General features: G+C 37.1%; 2 protein-coding genes and 1 long non-coding RNA gene across 5 annotated transcripts; 1 reads left to right on the top strand and 2 right to left on the bottom strand.

Moving 5' to 3' along the window:
- Positions 1-4,565: 4,565 nt before the first annotated feature.
- On the bottom strand, positions 4,566-17,454 carry LOC110873416. 2 transcript variants are annotated; one of them, XR_002555138.2, is made up of 3 exons: positions 17,322-17,454; positions 17,106-17,196; positions 4,566-5,076 (listed from the first exon to the last, which is right to left on the bottom strand). It is a non-coding gene; the product is annotated as an uncharacterized LOC110873416 (long non-coding RNA). The 2 variants fall into 2 exon arrangements; XR_002555139.2 differs by lacking the exon at positions 4,566-5,076 and adding an exon at positions 8,511-9,413.
- LOC110873413 (disease resistance protein At4g27190) lies at positions 10,685-15,950 on the top strand. 2 transcript variants are annotated; one of them, XM_022122333.2, is made up of 5 exons: positions 10,689-12,414; positions 13,480-13,760; positions 13,834-13,914; positions 14,867-14,927; positions 15,316-15,950. In XM_022122333.2, exons 1-3 carry the CDS (start codon positions 10,893-10,895, stop codon positions 13,876-13,878), a joined length of 1,848 nt encoding a protein of 615 aa, XP_021978025.1. In that variant the 5' UTR covers positions 10,689-10,892; the 3' UTR covers positions 13,879-13,914; positions 14,867-14,927; positions 15,316-15,950. The 2 variants fall into 2 exon arrangements, with proteins under 2 accessions (XP_021978024.1, XP_021978025.1); XM_022122332.2 differs by having other exon boundaries at positions 10,685-13,760.
- Positions 17,455-19,322: 1,868 nt separating the features above from the next.
- Positions 19,323-20,123, bottom strand: LOC110870343 (uncharacterized mitochondrial protein AtMg00810-like). The gene has a single exon (XM_022119529.1). The coding sequence runs from the start codon at positions 20,121-20,123 to the stop codon at positions 19,323-19,325; it is 801 nt and encodes a 266-aa protein (XP_021975221.1).
- Between the last annotated feature and the right edge of the window lie 752 nt (positions 20,124-20,875).

Genomic DNA, 20,875 nt, shown 5'->3' with positions numbered 1-20,875 from the left:
AACTAAATTGGCAAATGAAGTAATAGAGTAAGGGGGAAGACTTAGCAGCCATTTAAGGGCTGATCCAGTAAGAGTAGATCCGAATCCTTTACATAGGCATGCTTCCTTCAATTTTTCTGGGATAGGATTGATCTCCATCCTCTCCCTGTATTGTGCTATATGCTCCTCTGGATCCGTCGTGCCATCATACAGCTTCATGGTAGGGATATGGAACCTTTTGGGTACCTCTGCATCACAAATTGGTGGTGCAAAGCGAGATACCTTGTGGCTTCCATCTGCAATCTCTGGGATAGGCTTAACTACCCCCGGAACACTTGAGATCATGTCCTTTAGTTTCTGTAGTTCCCTGGCCATAACATGATTGGTACCTGTATCCTGCATGAATCCAAGGTTAGTAGTAGGATAATTATTTAAAGTGTTACCTCCCATTGGGTTCAGGTTAGGGAATCCACATTGCTGGGATTCTGGAACAACGGAGGGACCAGTGGAAGCAATGGTCTGCATTGGAATGAAGTCCCCTTGATGGACATCTAGACTTCCTGTTTGCAAACTTTTTAGGGATCCTGGCATCTGTAAGGATCCTGGTATCTGGGATGATCCTGGAACGAAGGAGGATCCTTGAACCTGGGATGATCCTGGAACAAAGGAGGATCCTTGGCCCTGGAATGATCCTGGAACAAAGTAGGATCCTTGAAACTGCTGTGCCCCCGGATAGGCTCCCGGATTCATGAAGGATCCCGTGTATTGAGGATAGGATCCTATTGGCTGAAAATGTGAATCTGATGTCTGAGTCATTGCTGCCGAGTTGAGACGTGATCCTCTTGACTCCCCTATGATTTGCACGTCCGGGATCCCTGATGGCTGGGAAGTGATTATTGGAGTATCGAAGCTCAAGGATTTGGGCATCAGTGGAGAATGATCCTCTACCGCTTTCTTTTGTCTTTTGAGATCTCCAATTTCCCTGAGGATCCTTTCGTTGGTTTCATCTTGCCGCTGCATACGATCCTTCATCTGCAAAATTAAAGCAAATACATCACTAGTACTGGGAATAGAAGAATTCATAGCAGAAGAAGATAGAGGTTTAGAGAAAGTGGGAGTTGATCTCTTCTCAGTATTTTTCTGAGATCCTGCCGGTGGAGGAGGCAAGGTGATCTGTGATGAGGTGACCGCAGACATCGCCGTGGACGTGTTCTTCAATGATGAAGCCATGTAATTCTTTGAAATGATTTCGAACAAAAGATTTTCTTATGAATGAAGCACCAATTGCCCCACGGTGGGCGCCAAACTGTTTTGGTCAAAAATCACACAAGGATAATGTAACCAAACTTTATGTAAACGGGGTATGATGCTTGGTTAACTATGAAAGTAAAGGATCACTTCTGTGATAAAAGATGCAAAGACACAATGATTTATACGAGGAAAAAGCCCTTGATCAATGTATGATCTCCGGCATAAAAAACCTCGGGTGATGGCAACTACCGATCACCAACTTCAATATAAGAAAAATATGATTACAACTTTGGATGATAATGAGCTGAGCACAAGGATCACTATCGTTTCGAGTGTCTAAGTGTGTGAGAGTTGCGTTGTATGTCGTGTGTCCCCTTCCGAATGAAGAAGAGTGGTACTTATACATGTGTAGGTGACCTATTTTAGGTAAAATGACTAAATATCAGCTCATTACCCCTTTAGAAATAAAGATAATCTAGCCTAAATTGCTGCCCTTAGATCAAGCCAAGTTTCCATATCCGGTACAACGTCCATCTTCAATTCAGCTCTTGCCATAATTGTGAAAACGCGTTCCTAGATCATGATGCCTAGAGCATATCCTGCTAGATGTTCCTGCAAAATAATATTGTAGTAAGCGAAGGTGACCGTTAGCATAAGGATCACCATAGCGTCCTATGATCCTGATCCTGAAGTCCGCTGAGGATCACTGCCTGCCAAAGAAACAAGGATCACTGGTTAGGATCACGTATAAGGATCACTTATAGTAAAAACCCAGCCCTAACACAAATGAATGGTGTTCTTTCTACAATTGCAGGGATAAGGTGGTAAGATCCTTCTTAAAGGCTGCTGTGAAGGCTTGAAATGGAAAGAACTGTCTTATATCGGTATATTACTTGCAAATGCATTTATACAAAATCAAATGAATGGTGTTCTTTCTACAATTGCAGGGATAAGGTGGTTGATTTTCACTGGAACTCACATGATCCATGGACAATTGTCACTGTCTCTGTTGATGGTGATAGTATCGGTGGCGGTGGTACACTATAGGTATGGTTGTTACAATATTTTTATAAAGATTATATATATAATATTATATGGTAATCATGTACTTGATATTTTATTCTTTTTATGACCGAATGTGCAGATATGGAGGATGATTCATTTGATTTACCACCAAAAAGAGGAGGTTGTCGACGAGCTGGAGAAATTCAAGGCGCACATTGTCACTTGAATTTTAACCTCTAGAGAAATTCAAGGATGCTGGTAAGATCAGGTGGTAATATCCTACCTAAAGGCTGCTGGAGAAATACAAGTCATTCGACACAGCATTCGAGGTTGATAAACAAGTGGCAACTGCTGTGAAGGTTGCGTTCGTCAGGCTCTCAACTTGTGCGTCCATCAGCAAACAAGAATTTAAACAAATCTTGAAAAAAAATTGTCAAAATCCTGATTTAGAATGTGAATTATCGTGAAAATGTGAATCTGATGTTGGTCTTGAGTCTGAATCGAAATCACGTAACGAGGTGGAATTGAATACGGAAAACCTTGTGGACATGATGTTGCAAAGGCTAAGATGTTTACGCGAAGAAGTGATGGTGGTCATAATGATGGAGATATCGATGATCCCGATATGCCAAAGTAAGTGTGTGTCTTCAATATGATTTTGTATTATATTTTCATAAGTAATGCTTATCAATTAAAACCACTGTTGTTGATACATCTGTTGATACATTGATGCACCTGTTGACTTGGGTCAACAGATGGATTAAAACAGGTGTTTGAAACCACTGTTGGGTTAAAATAGTGTTTTGTGGAGAAAACAAAGGTTGCTTTTTTGCAAACAGTGGTTTGAATTTGGTCAAACAGACTTTAGTCAAACAGTGGTTTCACTTTGGTAAAACAGACTTTGGTCAAAACAGACTTTTGAACCACTAAGAATCATAGTTTTGCAAACAGTGGTTAGACTTTGGTCAAACAGACTTTTTTGCAAACAGTGGTTTGACTTTGGTCAAACAGTGGTTAGGATTTTAGTACCGATATTTCTGATCTTTGTCAAACAGTGGTTTAACTTTGGTCAAACAGTGGTCAAAAAGTGGTTTCACTTTGGTCAAACAAACTTTGGTCAAAACAGTGGTTAGGATTTCAGTACCGATGATCTATGTTTATAGTTGTCTATTATCTATAATAGATAACATGTTTTGGTACAATATCTATATATTTATCTGTACTTTCTATTAAAATGTATTATGCATGGTTTTCTAAAAACCACCCGTGTTTGCACACGGGTTTTACTACTAGTAATGACATAAGATGCATGTATAGTGAAACAATATAATTTAGCAACATGTAACATGTAGCAACACATCGAATTGCATGTATCAATTTAAATAACAAATTTGAATCAAACACGAGATACACCCTAGAAAGTGTGAATTGCAAAAGGGGAAAAGGAGTATCGAATTTAAATAACAAATTTGCGTTCCTGTTTAATTAAAACCGGGCCAGTTTGTTTAAGCAAGACTCCTATTTGTTTAACGGGTTCATGCACTTGGGCTAGACCTAACCCAACTAACCTAAACTCTACCCTATATATTTATCCTAACGGTGGAGGTATCCACACCCCCCCCCCCCCAAAAGTATCTACACACCCCCTAACCATAAATGACCCTCATTGCCCAATACGCCTGAAACTGGCCCCACCCATACGCCCCTCATTGCCCAATACGCCTCAAACTGGTCCCTACCATCTAATTAATGCCAATCATTGGGTGTCAGCCAATGATTGGCAATGATTGGGGTGTGTGAAACTTTATTTTGATAGGGTATTTGTATGGGGAAGTTGTGAAATATTAAGAAAATTAATATTTTTTTTATAAAATGTTGTTATAAAAAATTGTGTTAGTATTATAAAAACTTCATATTTTTATGAAATGAATTGTGTACATTATAAAATGCCAATTTTTTATAAGTATTATTAAATGTCAATTTTTTTTTATAAAACGAATTGTATATATTATAAAATGGCAATTTTTTATGAGTATTATTAAACGTTTTATTAAATGTCAACTTTTTTATTTATCAATTATTATTATGTGTTTAATTTTATTAAATGGGTATATTATAACGTTTCATTAAATGTCAACTTTTTTATTTTTCAGTTATTATTATGTGTTTAATTGTTTCCATAACGCAATGTGTATGTTAAAAAAATGTCAACTTCTGAAAGTCTTTAATTGTTTTCAATTGTCGTTTATTAACCATAACGCAACAAGAAACACAAGTCAAAATGTAATTAAACATCGTTTTATATTAATACACAAAACATGTAACTTTGATACAGAATGTAACGACTAAACCCTAAACCCTAGATCGCTAATTGTTACATATTTTTGAATTCCTGTACAGGAAAACGATGGGTGCAACATACATAATATAAAGACAGCCCCGGCTGTCTTGAAATTGTGTACCGAACCCTGCCTTCCAACGGGATTCTGCTTCACATCTACCACACTGAAATGGCACAAGGGATCAGGAGGTTGGAGCAGTGGAGTCGGCATTTCGTTTATCAACCACCGTCCAGTCTTCCACCTATTGTCAGGATGGTGAGCGAAGTGGCATTCCCGTTGCTGGAAGGCTCATGAGAACACTAATGAACTCCTCTCTTGGAAGGACATGTCACGAGGCAAACTGCGTTGGCTAGCGTCACTGGGAGCTGACAAGTCAACATGCTACTCTGATAACACATAATCCTAGATCGGCGTTCTAGTGCATGAATCTGAAATACGAACGTAGTTTCTCCATAAGAATTACGCTACCACCACCGTTAAAACACCGACTTTCGATATCCTGTTAATAAAAAATACAATTTAGCATTAGACTCGGCTTTCGAAAATATATTGTATAAATTAAAAAAAAAACAAAACACCACCACAGCCGACCCACCACCACCACCACCCCAGCCGACCCACCACCACCACCACCACTCTAGCCGACCCACCACCACCACCACCCCAGCCGACCCACCCCCACCACCACCACCACCCCAGCCGACCCACCACTACCACCACCACCACAACCTACCCACCACCACCACCACCAACACCACCACCACCACCCCACCCGACCCACCACCACCACCAACACCAACACCTCCATCTCTTAGTCTCGAGTCGAGACCTCATGGTTTCGACTGAACTGGTTCATTTAGATTTTGGGCTGTTAATTATCTTGGGCCATGCAGTTTTGTGGGATGGTTTGATTATTGGGCCACACACAGCTGAAGGTTATGTAATTGGGCTATGTGTTACTGTTACCATTACTGTACCATTATGCAAAGTGTGTGTATTATATGAAATGTGGATTTACATACTACGTGTTAGATACGTGTAATTTATACGTGGCGTTACTTGCATACGAACCTAATAAATATTTATAACCATAATAGGGTATGGTTGACCAACCTAAAAGAAGTAAATTGTCTGTCGAGCAAACCAAGGTGAGTTCACACACACTAAAAGCATGCGTCTCGGGGGGACACGGACGAACTACTATCGTTGAGAAGGATACCATTAAACTAATATTTCCGGATGAAATACGATGGTATATGCTAAACTGCTATTCCGGGGGGGGGGGGGATACGTTTGGATAATATTTATAAATCACAACAAGCAAAACTAAACGAAACTCTATCATGGAAAGTCCCTGCTTACAATATCGATTAATCGCCGGGGGTGAATGGGTTATTAGTTGATAGCGCTATTAGGTTTGACAAACCTCACACCGTGACCGGGGGGATCGGGTGTGAAATAGTTGACCTTGCAATTTGGTCAATGGTGATAGACATTGACTCGAGGCACAACAACTCAACGTCACTAGTATCGACAGTTTAGTGAGCTTACAGATGAGGTAGCTCCCCATAACGTGATTATAAATGGTTTATCTAAACAACTTACGTTTTCGAAAACTAAAACTGGACAACTCGTGAACTTGCCAACATTATGTTGACACCCTACTGCATGCTTTGCAGGTTGCTCGATACAGTTTAGGACGGACATTACAATCGGTTGGAATGCGTGGTTTGTAAGTTTCATGATTAATAAACTTGTGGTTTTAAATTATGATATGTTCTCCATTCCTTTCCGCTGCAAACTAAGTAAACTATGTTTTTAAGAAAAAAAATTTAAATTAGGTCACTAAATATGCTATTATTTGTGATAATAACCAATCGGTTCAAAATAATTAGTGGATGGATTCTGATCAGTCACACGTCTCGCGGTAGTACTCCGTGTGTGGAAGGGTGTGACATTAATCTTGTTAAAACACCACACGACTTGTGAATTCCTTCAAAAGCTAAAAGGCTACCCTAATGTATGTATAAAAATAAAATTCTAAATATCACATAAGGGAAGTAATATGTAACATAATTTGTTACTTACAATCTACTCTACAATTGTATGATTTCACATCTTAAAATTTAACAATTTTGCCTAACTATTTGTTGTGACACATTTGATAAGGACAACAATGAAATTCCTAAGTCTAACCAATTTTTATATCATGTTAAAATTTACCTAACATGACAATTTACACATTAACAATTTTATGAGTTTATGCAAGTAAAAATCAAATGTAAAATTTTACGATATGATGGTAAAAGTGTGTGTATATATACATGCACCTATTTTTTTAGTAGGTTTTGAAGATATCATTTCTATAAAAAATTACCATATGATAATAATACAACTGAATGAACAGTTGTTTTATAATATTATAATAACCTATTGATACAATAATAATAATAATTATGAGTAAATGGTATCGAGTACCGGTACCGGTATCAAATTTAACAAATCGGGTGTATTTTCGGTACCTGTTCGACATCGATATTCACTAATTTTTACCCTCAATTACCGGTGTCGTACCAGTACCGACCGTTACCAAATCGTACCGTACAAAGTATATTTGATACAGGTACCCACTTTTGGGCCTATATATTAAAAATATAATTAAATCAATAGTAACATCACTAAATGATGAGCAAATGGTATCGGGTACCGGTATCGATATCAAATTTAGCAAACCGGTTGTATTTTCGGTACCGGTTCGGCACCGGTATTCTCTGGTTTTTACCCTCAAATACCGGTGTCGTACCAGTATCGACCGGTACCGAACCGTACCCTACCAAGTATATTGAGTACCGGTACCCACTTTTGGGGATTTCGGTAACGGTATTTTCGGTACCGGTTGGTACCGAGCTCATCAAATCCTGTAGCAACGTAACAATGCAAGTAATTGTACCGTTTAGATTACTTTTTATACACACAGTAAGTAAATTGTATTTCATTTGAATGAGGTTTTATATACACAACAACTTATTTCGCTTTCTTTTTTGTCTTTTTCTGTAATGAATGAATTATAGCATGTAAAATTAACTTGGATATTTAGATTATTGATGAGCAAATCGTATCAAATCCTGTAATCAAACTGGTATCGTATCGGTACCAAATTTACTATACCAAATCATTTTCGGCACCAATTTGGTACCCACCTTTTGGCGTTTTCAGAATCGTTACTTTCTGTTCAACACCGGTCTAGCACCATACCTGTATTTATTGATTTTTACCTTTAAATACCATACCGTATTCTACCGAGCATTTTCGGTGCAGGTACCTAATTTCGATGATTTTCCGGATCGGTACTTTCAGTGCCGTTATGGGTATCGAGCTCATCCATATTTTAACGTGTTAGCACCGAAATAACTGAACTGAAAACAACCGAATTTCTAACGTGTAGGACGTGTGGGGTCCTATTATTATATATTAGGTTATTTAAAATCTTTTTTTAGAATGGAGTGACTATCCTTACCATGTCATTTTTATTTATTTTTTTATATTCGGTAACTGCTTGCCGTTGCTGACACGCGTTTTGCAGTCATTGGGTCCCCGCCGCAACGCGCGGACATAAAGTCAACTAGTTCATCATAAAATATCATTGTGTCAAAAATCACATTTTTTTAATATAGAAAATCATATATTTATTAAAACACGAATTTAAAATAATTATTTCATTTACTTTATCCATAAATCATAATCTCTATGGGTTTCTAAATATTGGGCCTATCACAATAATCAGAAAATAATAAAATTCTTGGTGTTTAGTTAGTTTGGTTTTTTTAATACAATTCCCCTATATATAATTCGCAAATAAAACTTCTTAACAAATTCAAATGAGCTCTAAAAATTCCCAAGAATTAAACAGGCAATTAAGATAACATATGTCAACCCAACCCCTCACTGCTTATATTCTTCTTTTTGTAGCAAATTTTATATATAATTGACCATCAAAGACAGTTTTACATCTTAAAAAACCTTGATAGCTTCTTGTCCCATTCCAACTGTTGGTGCACCTTGAAACAAAATCACTATAATCTAGAGCACACACATCTGATTTGATAGAGAAATTCACAAATTGATTCAAAATTGCAAGTTCATCTGGTAGCTAATAGCTTTCACAATGAATCTGAACACAAATTTTCAGATATCAATAAAACAATTTTCTTCAATTAGCTTCCAATTGAACAATAAACTAAAAAATTTGTTGTAATTCTTAAATCTGACCAGAGCAGGGAAGAGGAAAGTGGTGGTATGCTTATATTTGGCAAACAATGTGTCATCAATCGAAAACGTTTCCGACGAAGATAACGAATTTATGTTTAGGTTTTGTCGCCGGTAAGTCCCATCTCCCCGAGCTACCACAACTAGCACTCTTCCATTGACGAGTGTTGTGAGATCCAAACCTTGTAGTTACCTGAACCCCATTGGAAACCTAGGGATCGATGATGGAGTAGTGCGGGCTAGGGTGGTGGTGGTGTTGATTTACTGGAGAATGAAAGTCTGTAGATGATTCTCGATAAAAAGGTTAAGAGATGCGCACCCGGACTTTGGAATATGATGGCCAAAAATACCCTTGTGTTCCAATTTCTCACTTTTTTTTGGTGTTCCCCAGAACCCTCCTTTGTTTCAGTATTACTAAATGTTTGAAACTTTGGGTTGTTACCATGGTAGTTCTGACTGAATAATATCAATGCCGTTAATTATAGTTCTTGATTGATAAAAAAACATGTGTTCACGTCCTTTTGCATATATCACATCCTCTCATCTTTTTGAAATTTTCTCTTCTGGTTGCTGAAATGAATCGATGCCAAATGAATTCCCATCGCGTAATGCTGACTATTTAAAATTAAAATATAAAGAAAACAATCCACTTGAAAATCCAACCATTTTTTTTTCTAACAAGTTAAAACGTATTATGCCTAGTATGCAACAGATATTGAGACGTGGTATGTGACGTAACTTTACAAGACTGATATTACGAATACTAGTTTCATTCTCATTAGAGGTGCACAAATTGGGTTAGGGTTTCAACTCGAACCGGGGTCAAACCTAGTTGGGGTTAGGTTAAAAATATTCAAACCGGGTTGGGTTCTAACCGGGTTGACAGACTAGAGAATCGAACCTTATGAAACCGATTTGGGTTGTGTTGGGACCGGGTTGGGTTCTCAAACCGGGTACAACCCTATGCTCATATCTATTAATATAAAATTATCAAAATTAAAGTTCTAATCATGGTAACCCGATATATAACCAGTTGCTTCGTGTTGAAAATTAATACGTTATTTATTTAAAAATAACATAATTAACTTAAATTCAAAATTAATAATAAACATAATTAACTTAAAAATTCATACGTTATTTATTTTTGTAATATAACGAGTTGACGTCACCCCACGCGTTGCGACGGGATTTTGATTATTCATGACTCTTGTATCAGTATATGAAACGCGAAAATTCTTAAGTTTTTGCAAAACATTCTTTTTGCTTTACCTAAACTCTAGCCTAAAACACCACACTATTTGAATCAGAATTCTAATGATATGATAAATTAACAAAGAAGACAAGTGTAGTTTTTAGAGTAACAACCCAGGTTCTCAAACCAGGACGGGTTCCAGATATTGGGTTCAAACTAGGTTCTCAAATCAGGTTGAGTGATCGGGTTGTGAACTTCCGGGTTGAAACCGGTTTGCTTGTGAAAAACCCAAACTGAGTCCTACCCTATGGGTTGGAACGGGTCCAAACCAGGTTGGCAAGAGATCGGGTTCAAATCAAGTTCGGGTTGGGTAAGGTTGTCGGGTTCGGTTCCCAACCCGGTTTAGAGTTGCACCTCTAATTCTCATCCATATTTGTTTGTCTAATGGTCAAGCAGAAATTTAGTAAACCGAGGAACATATTTATTTGTGAGGGTGCGCACGATAAGCGTAAGCGACAAAAGAAAGCCAGAAAGGAGCCAAAGTAACATGGTCCATTTTGAATGGAATGTATAGTTTAATATTTTTTAACGTTGAAGAATGAACTGAAGAGGGGCCTGCGTGTACCTTTCTGAGTTAAAATATAACAAATTGCATAAGCACATTACATTAAATAAAAGGTATTCGTTGCGTATTGTATTATAGTTTTGTTGAACCAATAAAAAATAAATTCATTTGAAGATTCTGATGATTTTATGATTTCTTCTTGGTTTTGTCAATCGTGTCTTGTTAGATCTAAAAAACATGCTATGCTTTGAACTACTTTTCCATCCAAATTAATCCAAACCGCCATAACAGTATGGCGGAGACGGTTATTTCTTCCATAACGGGAAAAGTAGTAGACTTGTTGTGTGGTGTGGCTAAAAGGGAGATTAGCTACGTGTGTAATTGCTCTGAAAATGTTGAAAAATATAAAAATGAAGCTGATAAGCTGTCGAGTATGAAGGGAAGGGTTCAGCAACATATAGATTTGGCTAAATCTAAAGGGGAAGATCTCCTAGAAGGTGTGGAAGAGTGGATGAAGAAAGCAGATGATTATACATCCAACGCCACGCAGTTTACTAATGGAGGAGAAGACCAGGAGAAACGCTTCAATTTGTGTACCCTCCGTCGTTGTAGTAAGACGGCGATAAAAAAAACGCTTTCTCTTCGGCAGCACCAAGAAGATGGTAAGAGTTTTGAAACTTGTGTCTCCCTTCCTGCTCAAGCCCCAGGATTCACAGACTTGTACCAAAGTAAAAATCTTGAAGATATCCATACCCAAAAGTTGACTTTGAAGAAAATCATTGGAGCTATAGAAGATGACACAACACAAATCGTTGGAATTAATGGCTTAGGTGGTGTAGGTAAAACTACACTAGCTAGTGAAGTTGCTAAAGCAATAAAGAATCAATTTGCGGATATTGTGTTTATAGCAGTGTCAAGAACTGTTGATGCTAAAATGATTCAAGAAAAGGTTAAAGTTCCAGCAAGTAGAATAATAAAGGGAGAGAAGGTTCTAATCATTCTAGATGACGTTTGGGAAGAACTGAAGCTTCAGGACTTGGGCATTCCATGTGTGAGTGAGCACATGAATTGCAAGATTTTGCTTACATCTAGAAGCATAGAGGTGTGTGCGGCAATGAATGTCCAAAAGAATATTTCGGTGAACCCTTTGCAAGAGGAAGAAGCGTGGACCCTTTTTGAGCGTGTGGTTGGTAAAAGTGAATGGCACGATAAATTGAAAGAAGTTGCATTAAAGATTGTCAAGGAATGCGGTGGATTGCCACTTTTTATTCAAGCTCTTGGAAAAGCCCTAAAAGACAAAGAAATTAAAATTTGGAAGGCAACGCTTCGTCGACTACATGCTCCCATGGATGGGGATGTCATCTACAAAAAGGAAGGTATACTGCAATTGAAGTTAAGCTACGACCATCTTGAAGATGACGTAGCTAAGTCACTTTTCTTATTGTGTAGTATGTTCCCAGAAGATGGAAACATTGGCCTTAAAAAGTTGACACATTATGGGCTCGCTCTTGGGATATTTAATAATCCTGATAGCATTCACGATACAAAAGATATAGTTCAACTGGTTGTTGAGTCTCTTAAATCATCTTTCTTGTTATTGCCTGCGGATGATTTTTCTTTTTTTGAAGACAATAGAAGAGAAGAAGAAGAATTATTTAAAATGCACGACCTTGTTCGTGATATGGCATTGTTCGTTACTTTTAAAGGTGATGACAAGTTTTTGGTGAAGTCCGGAAAAGGTTTGAGAGAATGGCAGCCAAGAAGCGACGTTATAAAAAGCTACAAGAAGATCTCACTCATGGAAAATAAAATATGTAAGCTTCCTGATTATGAACTTGATTTGCCATACCTTGATACTTTCCTTATACGAAATAATGAACTTTCAATTGTTCCGGATGAATTCTTTCGGGGCATGAAAGAGCTGAAAGTTTTAGATATGTTGGGTAACAACTTTTCATCTCTCCCACAATCACTAACGCAGCTCACAATGCTACGCCTGCTAGATCTAAGTGATAACATGTCTCTCTGTGAAATTTCATTACTTGGGGGGTTGTCATGTCTTGAGATTCTAAAGCTTAGACGTACTGGAATTAGAAAAATCCCTGAAGAGATCGGACGATTGACCAATTTAAGGCTGTTAGATGTTTACTATTGTTATGATTTGTCTTACGTAACACCTGGTGTGATATCAAAGCTCATTATGTTGGAAGAGTTGTATATTAGTTTAATGAGGGGGGATTGTAGTTTTCTTACAGAACTAAGCGAATTGGCGTTGCTGAAAATTCTCCATTTAAGAGTTTGGGAATTGCGTTATATTCCCAAAATTGAAACCTTGATAGAATTTGACATTGGGACATCTGAACAGGCAAGGTTTGAACACACATGGGGTTTATATAAACGCTGCCTAGAAGTTTCAGAATATAGATGCTCATTAACGATGCCAATTAGGAAACTGATTCAGCTATCTGAAGTGTTAACATTGTCATATATAGAAGATTTGGATAACATCTTACCAGACCTATATCAAGAAGGTTTTGATGAATTAAGGCATATTGTTTTAAGAAGGTGTGGCAATGTTAGAAGCTTGGTGAAGACATGTGACTTGGATGGAATTCAGACATCAAATGAAAGTGGTCCGATGAAAACAAAGGGAAAGTTTTTTTCCCATGTGGAAGTAATTCACTTGGACCATTTGGATAGGTTGGAGCTTCTGTGGGATAACCCACATCAATATATAAGCTTTTGTAATCTAGTTGAAATCCTTATATATAATAGCTCCTCCTTATTAAAGCTATTCCCTATAAGCGTAGCGCAAGGGCTTGTCAATCTCAAAGATTTAACTATTTCAAATTGTAAAAGTTTGGTGAATGTTATTTCAGATGGAGATGAGCAAACAACTGGAAGTGAAACTGAATTGGTAAAAAAAGATACAAATATCGTGTTCTCCTTTGATCGTATTCGACTTTATAATCTCCCCAAACTTGAGAGTTTCTACTCTGGCCATTCTATCATCAAATATCCTTCTTTGGAGGATATTCGAGTGCATGATTGTCCTAGCATGAAGAGATGGAGTTATGGAGAGAATCGTACAACCAAGATCAAATTTTATGATGAAGAGAGAGAGTGTAGCATTAATGATTATATTGCAGGAATACATGAGGTATGAAAAGTGCATGCCTTAAATTATTAATATTGCTTTGCTATGTGAATAATTTGTTACCTTACCTTTACAGAAGAATGGAAACTTCACGTACAAGGGTGTTGCATATGCTTTCTAGTATGTTTATCGTGCAAGTGAACAATAGAACTTAATGGTATTTTTTTTTCTCTTTTTTCGATGGGACTCAACCATACGTCTAATTATATATAGCCGAAAAGGAAACCAAGCTGCTTAGTCATATATCAAACTGTGTAAATGGTAACTAATCAAGTTAAATATACAATTAACTAAACTACGCAGTTAAATTTGATCGAATTGTTTTTAATTATTGAGCTGTAAGTTTTGTTACAAATTGAGAAAATCTGCTAGTACATAGTTTTTATAATCAAACGTTTAGGGTCAAGTTATTCTACAAAAGCTTCTAATTGTAAGAAGTGTAAGAAGGATTTATAGAGTGACAAGTGTCCAATAAGCTAAAACTAAACCCACTACATCACCACCAAAAACCTAAACACCCACCCCCCCCCCACCACCCAAAAACCTAACCCCCCCCCCCCGACAAAAAAAAACAAAAAAAAATATACCTCACCAAAAAAAACCTCAAAAAACCTAACACCCCCCACCCCCAAAAACCTAAAAAAAACCTAACCCCCCCCCCCCCCAAAAAAAAAAAAAATTCTAAAAAAAAAACTAAAAACCCACCCCCAGCCCCACCACCACCCAAAAACCTAAACCTCCACCCCCTCGGCAAAAAAAAAAAATGGGGGAGGGGGGTGGGGGGGTTAGGTTTTTGGTGATGGTGGATGTTTAAGGGGTTTTTTTTTTTTTTTTTTTTTGTAGTGGGGTTTTTGTGTAGTGGGTTTTTTTTGGGTTATTGAACACTTGTCACTCTATAAATCCTTCTTACATTTCTTACAATTAGGATCCTTTGTATTTGATTCTAATCCTAAACGTTTAATATTTAATTTTCTATGATAATATGATGTAAGTGAGTAGCTTGAAAAATTGTTCAAGGGACACCAACTACAAGATGCAAAGAATAATCCGGTTGTAATGAGTTTCCTTTTAATTAACTTCACCCCTTTCTCCTTTTAATTTATTTCCAGGTGAAAGTATTATTGAATAATGAGTTGGTGCAAGAAGATTGCAATATTTGCTCCAACCAAGGTAGGCTGATTAAACCCCCTTTAATTTAGGAATTTAAAATCTATATACACACATAGTATTAGGAGTAATATACAAATACTTTTTCGGTGCGAAGCTTACGAAACCAAGAAAAAAAAAAACACAGTACCATGCTTGTAAATAGTGTTGCACTTCACTTTTAGTTGTAGGGTAATAATTATCACAGTGCAACAAATTTTAAGTGTAATAATTATTACTCTCCTTTAAAATTATGGTGTAATAATCATACTAGTGCTTTCGACACACTTTACACGTTAAAAATTATTTGTACCACCCTATATACATGTGTGTGTATTGTTTTATATGTTTATTATTTATTTTTATGTGTTATAGATGTAATAAACATAATGTTTTTCTATATATATTGTAGGCATGTAGGTAGTGCTTTTTTGGAATTGGATTGGGATGGAACTGGAAGATTGCACTATCTGGTGGTATTTGATATTTACTTTGAAGCAAATAATCTTGTGTTAAACTTTTAATTAGATTTGGAATTCATTTCGTTTGTGGCATGTAATTTTCCCAACTCTAATTATGTTACAAGTACACTTTAGACAGTGTTTCAAAAATTGCGATTACTCGGTGATTAATCGCCGAGTAGTCGCTAGTCGGCCTCCTACTGGGTAATTTTTCACTAATCAGTCAAAAAATCGCTAGTCGGTCAAAGCCGGTCCAAGCCGCCCTAGTCGGACCTATTCGGCCCAAGTCGCCCTATTCGGCCCATTTGAAATCCTTACAAAACAGGCCCAAGATTACAACTTTAGCCCATTTTCCTTATCCCTTACCCTAATATGACGAAGAATTTGAGTCAGAGAAAGAGAAAGAGGATGAAGTAGATGAGGAGATTGAATACGAGTCAGATGGTGTCGAAATCATTGAACACTACGGGGATGACGATTACATTTGAGGTATTTGTTAATGTTTGAATTTTAAGTACTGAGACTTGTTATATTATGACTTATATGTAAGTTTAGTTTGTATTTTGAACTACTTTTACCTTTTTAAGTATTATATTGATATGGATGTGTGAGTATATATATATATATATACATATTTATAAAAAGAATAAAATTTACATATAACGTTCTGATCCGATTAATCCCGAGTAGTCGCTAGTCCCCACCTCACCGGTCGACTAACGACTAGCGAGTTCTCCAACCTTGACTTTAAACATTCTCGACCTTCAATTCTTGTCTGTTTACCAACTTAAATTTATGTTCAACGTGTTGTTATAATTGGCATGTAACACCAAATTTTGATAATTGAAATTGATGTAACATAATTCACAATAATCAGTTATATAAAGGCATGAATTAATCCATTTTGCATGTTCAGAAATCCACCTCGAGCTAAGTAATGACCACATACACAACAAAAGAACCCCAACAAAGAAACCCAAAGGAAAGCAAACATATAGCAAAAATCCAGATCAATAAAACCCAACCAAATCATACACAAACCCATATATAGATATAGAAAAATGTGATTAGTGGTTGTGGACTTGTTGTGTTGTGTAAATTGAAATGCATTCCAAGAACCAAGTGGCAAGAGATGGGATCATCTAGCCCAACAAGCATAACATACATGGTCTAAGATAGGATTTCGTGGAGATGTAGGATTAGGGTTAAGGACTTCTAGAAGATATTGCAGTAAGGTCTTAGGTGTATTTTAGAGACGTAGGTTTTCCTTACTCTTTAAGGGACTTTTCCGGTGATCGTCTTCTTGTGTTTATGCCCAAATGATGTTGTATGCTATGATTTACATTATATTGTGTCACTCTGACCACTTTCTTGGTATGGTTGACTTCTTATTTCTAGATTTTTTTGACTTGATGTGTTGGTATGCTATTCGTTTTCGAGCCGAGGGTCTCTTTGGAAGCAGCCTCTCCTATAAGTAGCTTTGCTATTTGTGGGATTTACTGGGTATGGTTTTATTTTAGATTAACTTCTGTTTACACCCCCTGCAAATTTAGTTGGTTGGCCAAAACTAAACATAATGAAATTAAAAAAAAAAGAAACAAACAACTTAAAACGTGTTTCATGTGATCCGAGCACTTTTAAAACATGTTCCTTTGTATTTAAGCATGTCAATTTGCGTTATATTTTACTGATATAATAATATTAACACGTCTAATCCAACAGATATAAGTTTAGATGATACCTTCTTGGAACCAATGGCAACATAAAACTTTGACGCTGCTGACATCAACGAGAACGTGAGAGAAAAGACTAGCAAGATCGGGCATGTACTTCTACAATAGAAAGAACACTGGTAGATTTTAATTGCAAGAAAACAATATGAAAGATTAATGTGTTTTGCATGAAGATAACACATGAAAAGTGTGAACAAAATGACTGAAAATGAGCAGGTTTTTACCTTAAAAAACATAAAATCAACATAAACAGAATTTGTTGGTTCAGGCCCCACAACACACACTCAATGCACTCACGTATGTGTTGAACTCTCAAATACGGGATGATAAAAACACTGTATGTATATAAAGAGAAAGAAGAAAGATTAAAAAGCTGCATTTATTCAATAAAGCTAGTTGGCTATATATAGCCTCAAACTCAACAAACTCACCCTAAAACTAGACCCACTATTTAACCCATGTGCAACTTCACAACGTACACATCCAACAGATTCGGTCAAACTATACCAACTCCAACTACATCCAAATTATTAAATATACTCTAAAATAAAACCCAAATAATTTACTCTAAATCTCAAGCCATGCACGTGAATAATATAGATAACTTTTGTAGTAGTTTAGAGACTCATCAGACTAGTATCCAAAACCAACATTGACCCTATAAATCAAGATTACATCCAACAATTTCCTGCAAGTGAAGGCGTACATGCGCTGACATGTCCCTTCACAAAATCTATAACCGACAACAATATACAAAATCAACTATTTTGTTCAAAATATAAATTATGAAGGGCCACTGCAGTCATTGCGATATTTTGATTGATTTCATCTACAAGATTGACAAAGTTTCATTATTGGTATTTAAGAACCATGAACAAGTTTTATCTCACCAGCTCTTCAGCTTCTTTTTCAGTGGTTGTACTTTGTGTCACCTTCTCAGACAACCCTAGTATATATTGGCATGTTACTTAGGACTTTTTTGGCCCGTATTAAAAGATGACCCGTTTTGACCGGTTGTCCAGCCTATCCACCTTGCCACCTCTGGCATACATAAATCGCATGTCTTCCTCATAAAATGATAGTTGACAAGTAAATTAAAGATAATGCACAAGGTAGATGTGAGCCTTACTATTCGATCCGTACATGATGATCTTGGCACGTCTTCCAACTTCATCTAGAAAATCTTTTGTTTGATGAATTACCAAATCAGGACCCTAACCAAAAAAAGAGCTGGTTTTAGTTCCCGTAACATTTAACAGATTGTCTGCTACAATCAATAACACAAGAACCACAGTTGGAAACGTAAAAAAGTTGTGTAAAGACCAACACCATTCACTAGAGGTGGAAAATGGGTGGTTCATATGGGTTAGGTAACACTTCCAATGGTTTCAGGTCAAAGCATGTAACTTTTCGTACTGTTGGAGTAACAGGTCAAATGGTTTTGGGTCAAAGCATGTAACTTCTGGTACAGCTGGAGTACCGGGTCGAAATGGTTTCGAGTCAAAGCATGTGAATTTTTGTACGGCGAGTAACATGCTGGATGGACCATAAACAGTTTTAGTCTTAAAACCTTTCATGAATAATTAGTGTGCCAAATATTATCACAAATTTTACGATATTTCATTAATAATCTAATTTCTTAAATACAGAGATTTAGATTGTTTTATGCTTTCTTTTCATCAAATTTTAAATATTTTACCCAAATTGCTCATTAAAGGTTAAGCATAACTCGAATCGACCCGTGCATAAGCAGACGGGTTGTAACTTCCACCTCTACTATTCACAAACCACGATTATCAAACCAAAGAGATACTATCACCTCACCTCTACCAATTTCCTCAACTTCCCATCAGTAATGACACAAGCAATCTCCAATATTCTATCTACTTCAACATTCAAGCTTGCACAAACATTATAAATACTTCTTAAACTGTTTTCAAGCATCCACCTTGTATATAACACATTCATATGCACCGTGCATGATAGAGAATAATTGTTGATTGCCTTCTCATTCCATCGACATCCTATATATATTACAAGACTTCTCCATATTTTTGGGAGATGTATATTCTAATTTGAATATAATATTGACACAATATTTATCTCTAAATATATCTAATCTATTACACCCCCGCAGTCGATGCGAGAGGAGGCTGAATACTGAGACTGGAACGAAAATCATCGAACAGAATCTGTGGGAGACCTTTGGTGAAGATGTCTGCAATCTAATAACGTGAGGGAACATGAAGAACACGAACAGTACCTCGTTGCACTAGATCACAAACAAAATGAATGTCGAGCTCAATGTGCATAGTGCGTTGGTGCTGAACCAGATTACCTGAAAGATACACCGCACTAATGTTATCATAATAAACTAGGCTGGCCTTTGGTAAGAGTTTATGCAGCTCCAGAAGAAGATTACGAAGCCAGCATAATTCGGCAACTACACCCCGGTATTCAGCCTCTGCACTAGACCGGGAGACCACTGCCTGACGTTTAGATGACCAAGATAACAGATTAGGACCCAAATAGACACAGTAACCCAAAGTTGAGCGACGAGTGTCAGGACATCCAGCCCAATCAGCATCAGTGTATGCGCGTAACGAGAAGTCTGTGAAAGAACCTAGTGTCAGAACAAGAGAAGAAGTGCCCTGGAGATACCGCATAATGCGTTTTAACGCATTCCAATGATCTATACGGGGTGCGTGCATATGCATGCACACCTGCTGAACAGCATAACTGATGTCGGGTCTGGTGAAAGTTAGGTACTGAAGAGCACCTACAAGACTGCGGTAAAGTGTAGAATCCTCAAAAATAGGACTAGATGTGGCACTGAGCTTGGACTTAGTATCAACCGGAGTGGCAACCGGTTTGCAAGAATGCATTCCCACACGTTCAATGATGTCCTTAGTATAGGATTGTTGAGATAAAAACATGCGGTTGTGTTGGTGAGTCACGTGAATGCCTAAAAAATGACTCAAGGGACCGAGATCTTTCATGTCAAATTCAGCGGCCAGCCGTGCCATAATATCAACCCGTAATGTTTCATTAGAAGTGGTGAGAATTATATCATCAACGTAAATCAGTAAGTATGCAACGTCATGGCCATGAAAATAAATAAAAAGGGAGTTGTCACACTTACTCTGTTGAAACCCGATGGTTAACACAAAATCTGTAAAACGTTGATACCAAGCTCGGGGAGCCTGTTTTAACCCATATAAAGATTTCCTTAGACGACACACATAATCTGGGAAATGACGATGCCGAAACCCAATGGGTTGATACATATAGACAATTTCACTCAAATTCCCATGAAGAAACGCGTTGGTGACGTCCAACTGATGAATGGGCCAATTCTGAGATAAGACAAGAGTCAAAACAGTCCGAATAGTGGCAGGCTTAACAACTGGACTGAATGTCTGTAACACCCCGAAAACGGGGTTTGGTAATCAAACCACGTTAATACTAAAAGACGGGTAAAATACTGTTAGTGGTAAAATTTACCCGGTGAATATTAGGACTTAAATAAATAATCCTAATATTAATTAAAAAAGGAAAACAAATGCCTTGAGAAAACAAAGTCATAAGAAGCCCGAGTTAACGGGACTTAAAATAAGACAGGTTATAACCCCGGGAACCTATTAAGATACTAGGAGTAATTAACTTAGTTATTAATGGGCAATTAAGTGAATGACTAAAAATAAAAAAAAAAAATCAAGACTTTTAACCCTCTTTATAAAATCTCTAAATTTAAGGGACTAAACAAGGGCAACTAGAG

The sequence above is a fragment of the Helianthus annuus genome, chromosome 8 (genome assembly GCF_002127325.2).
Source record: "Helianthus annuus cultivar XRQ/B chromosome 8, HanXRQr2.0-SUNRISE, whole genome shotgun sequence".
In the NCBI taxonomy this organism is placed as follows: Eukaryota; Viridiplantae; Streptophyta; class Magnoliopsida; order Asterales; family Asteraceae; genus Helianthus; species Helianthus annuus.
This window is presented reverse-complemented; position numbering and strand designations above follow the sequence as displayed.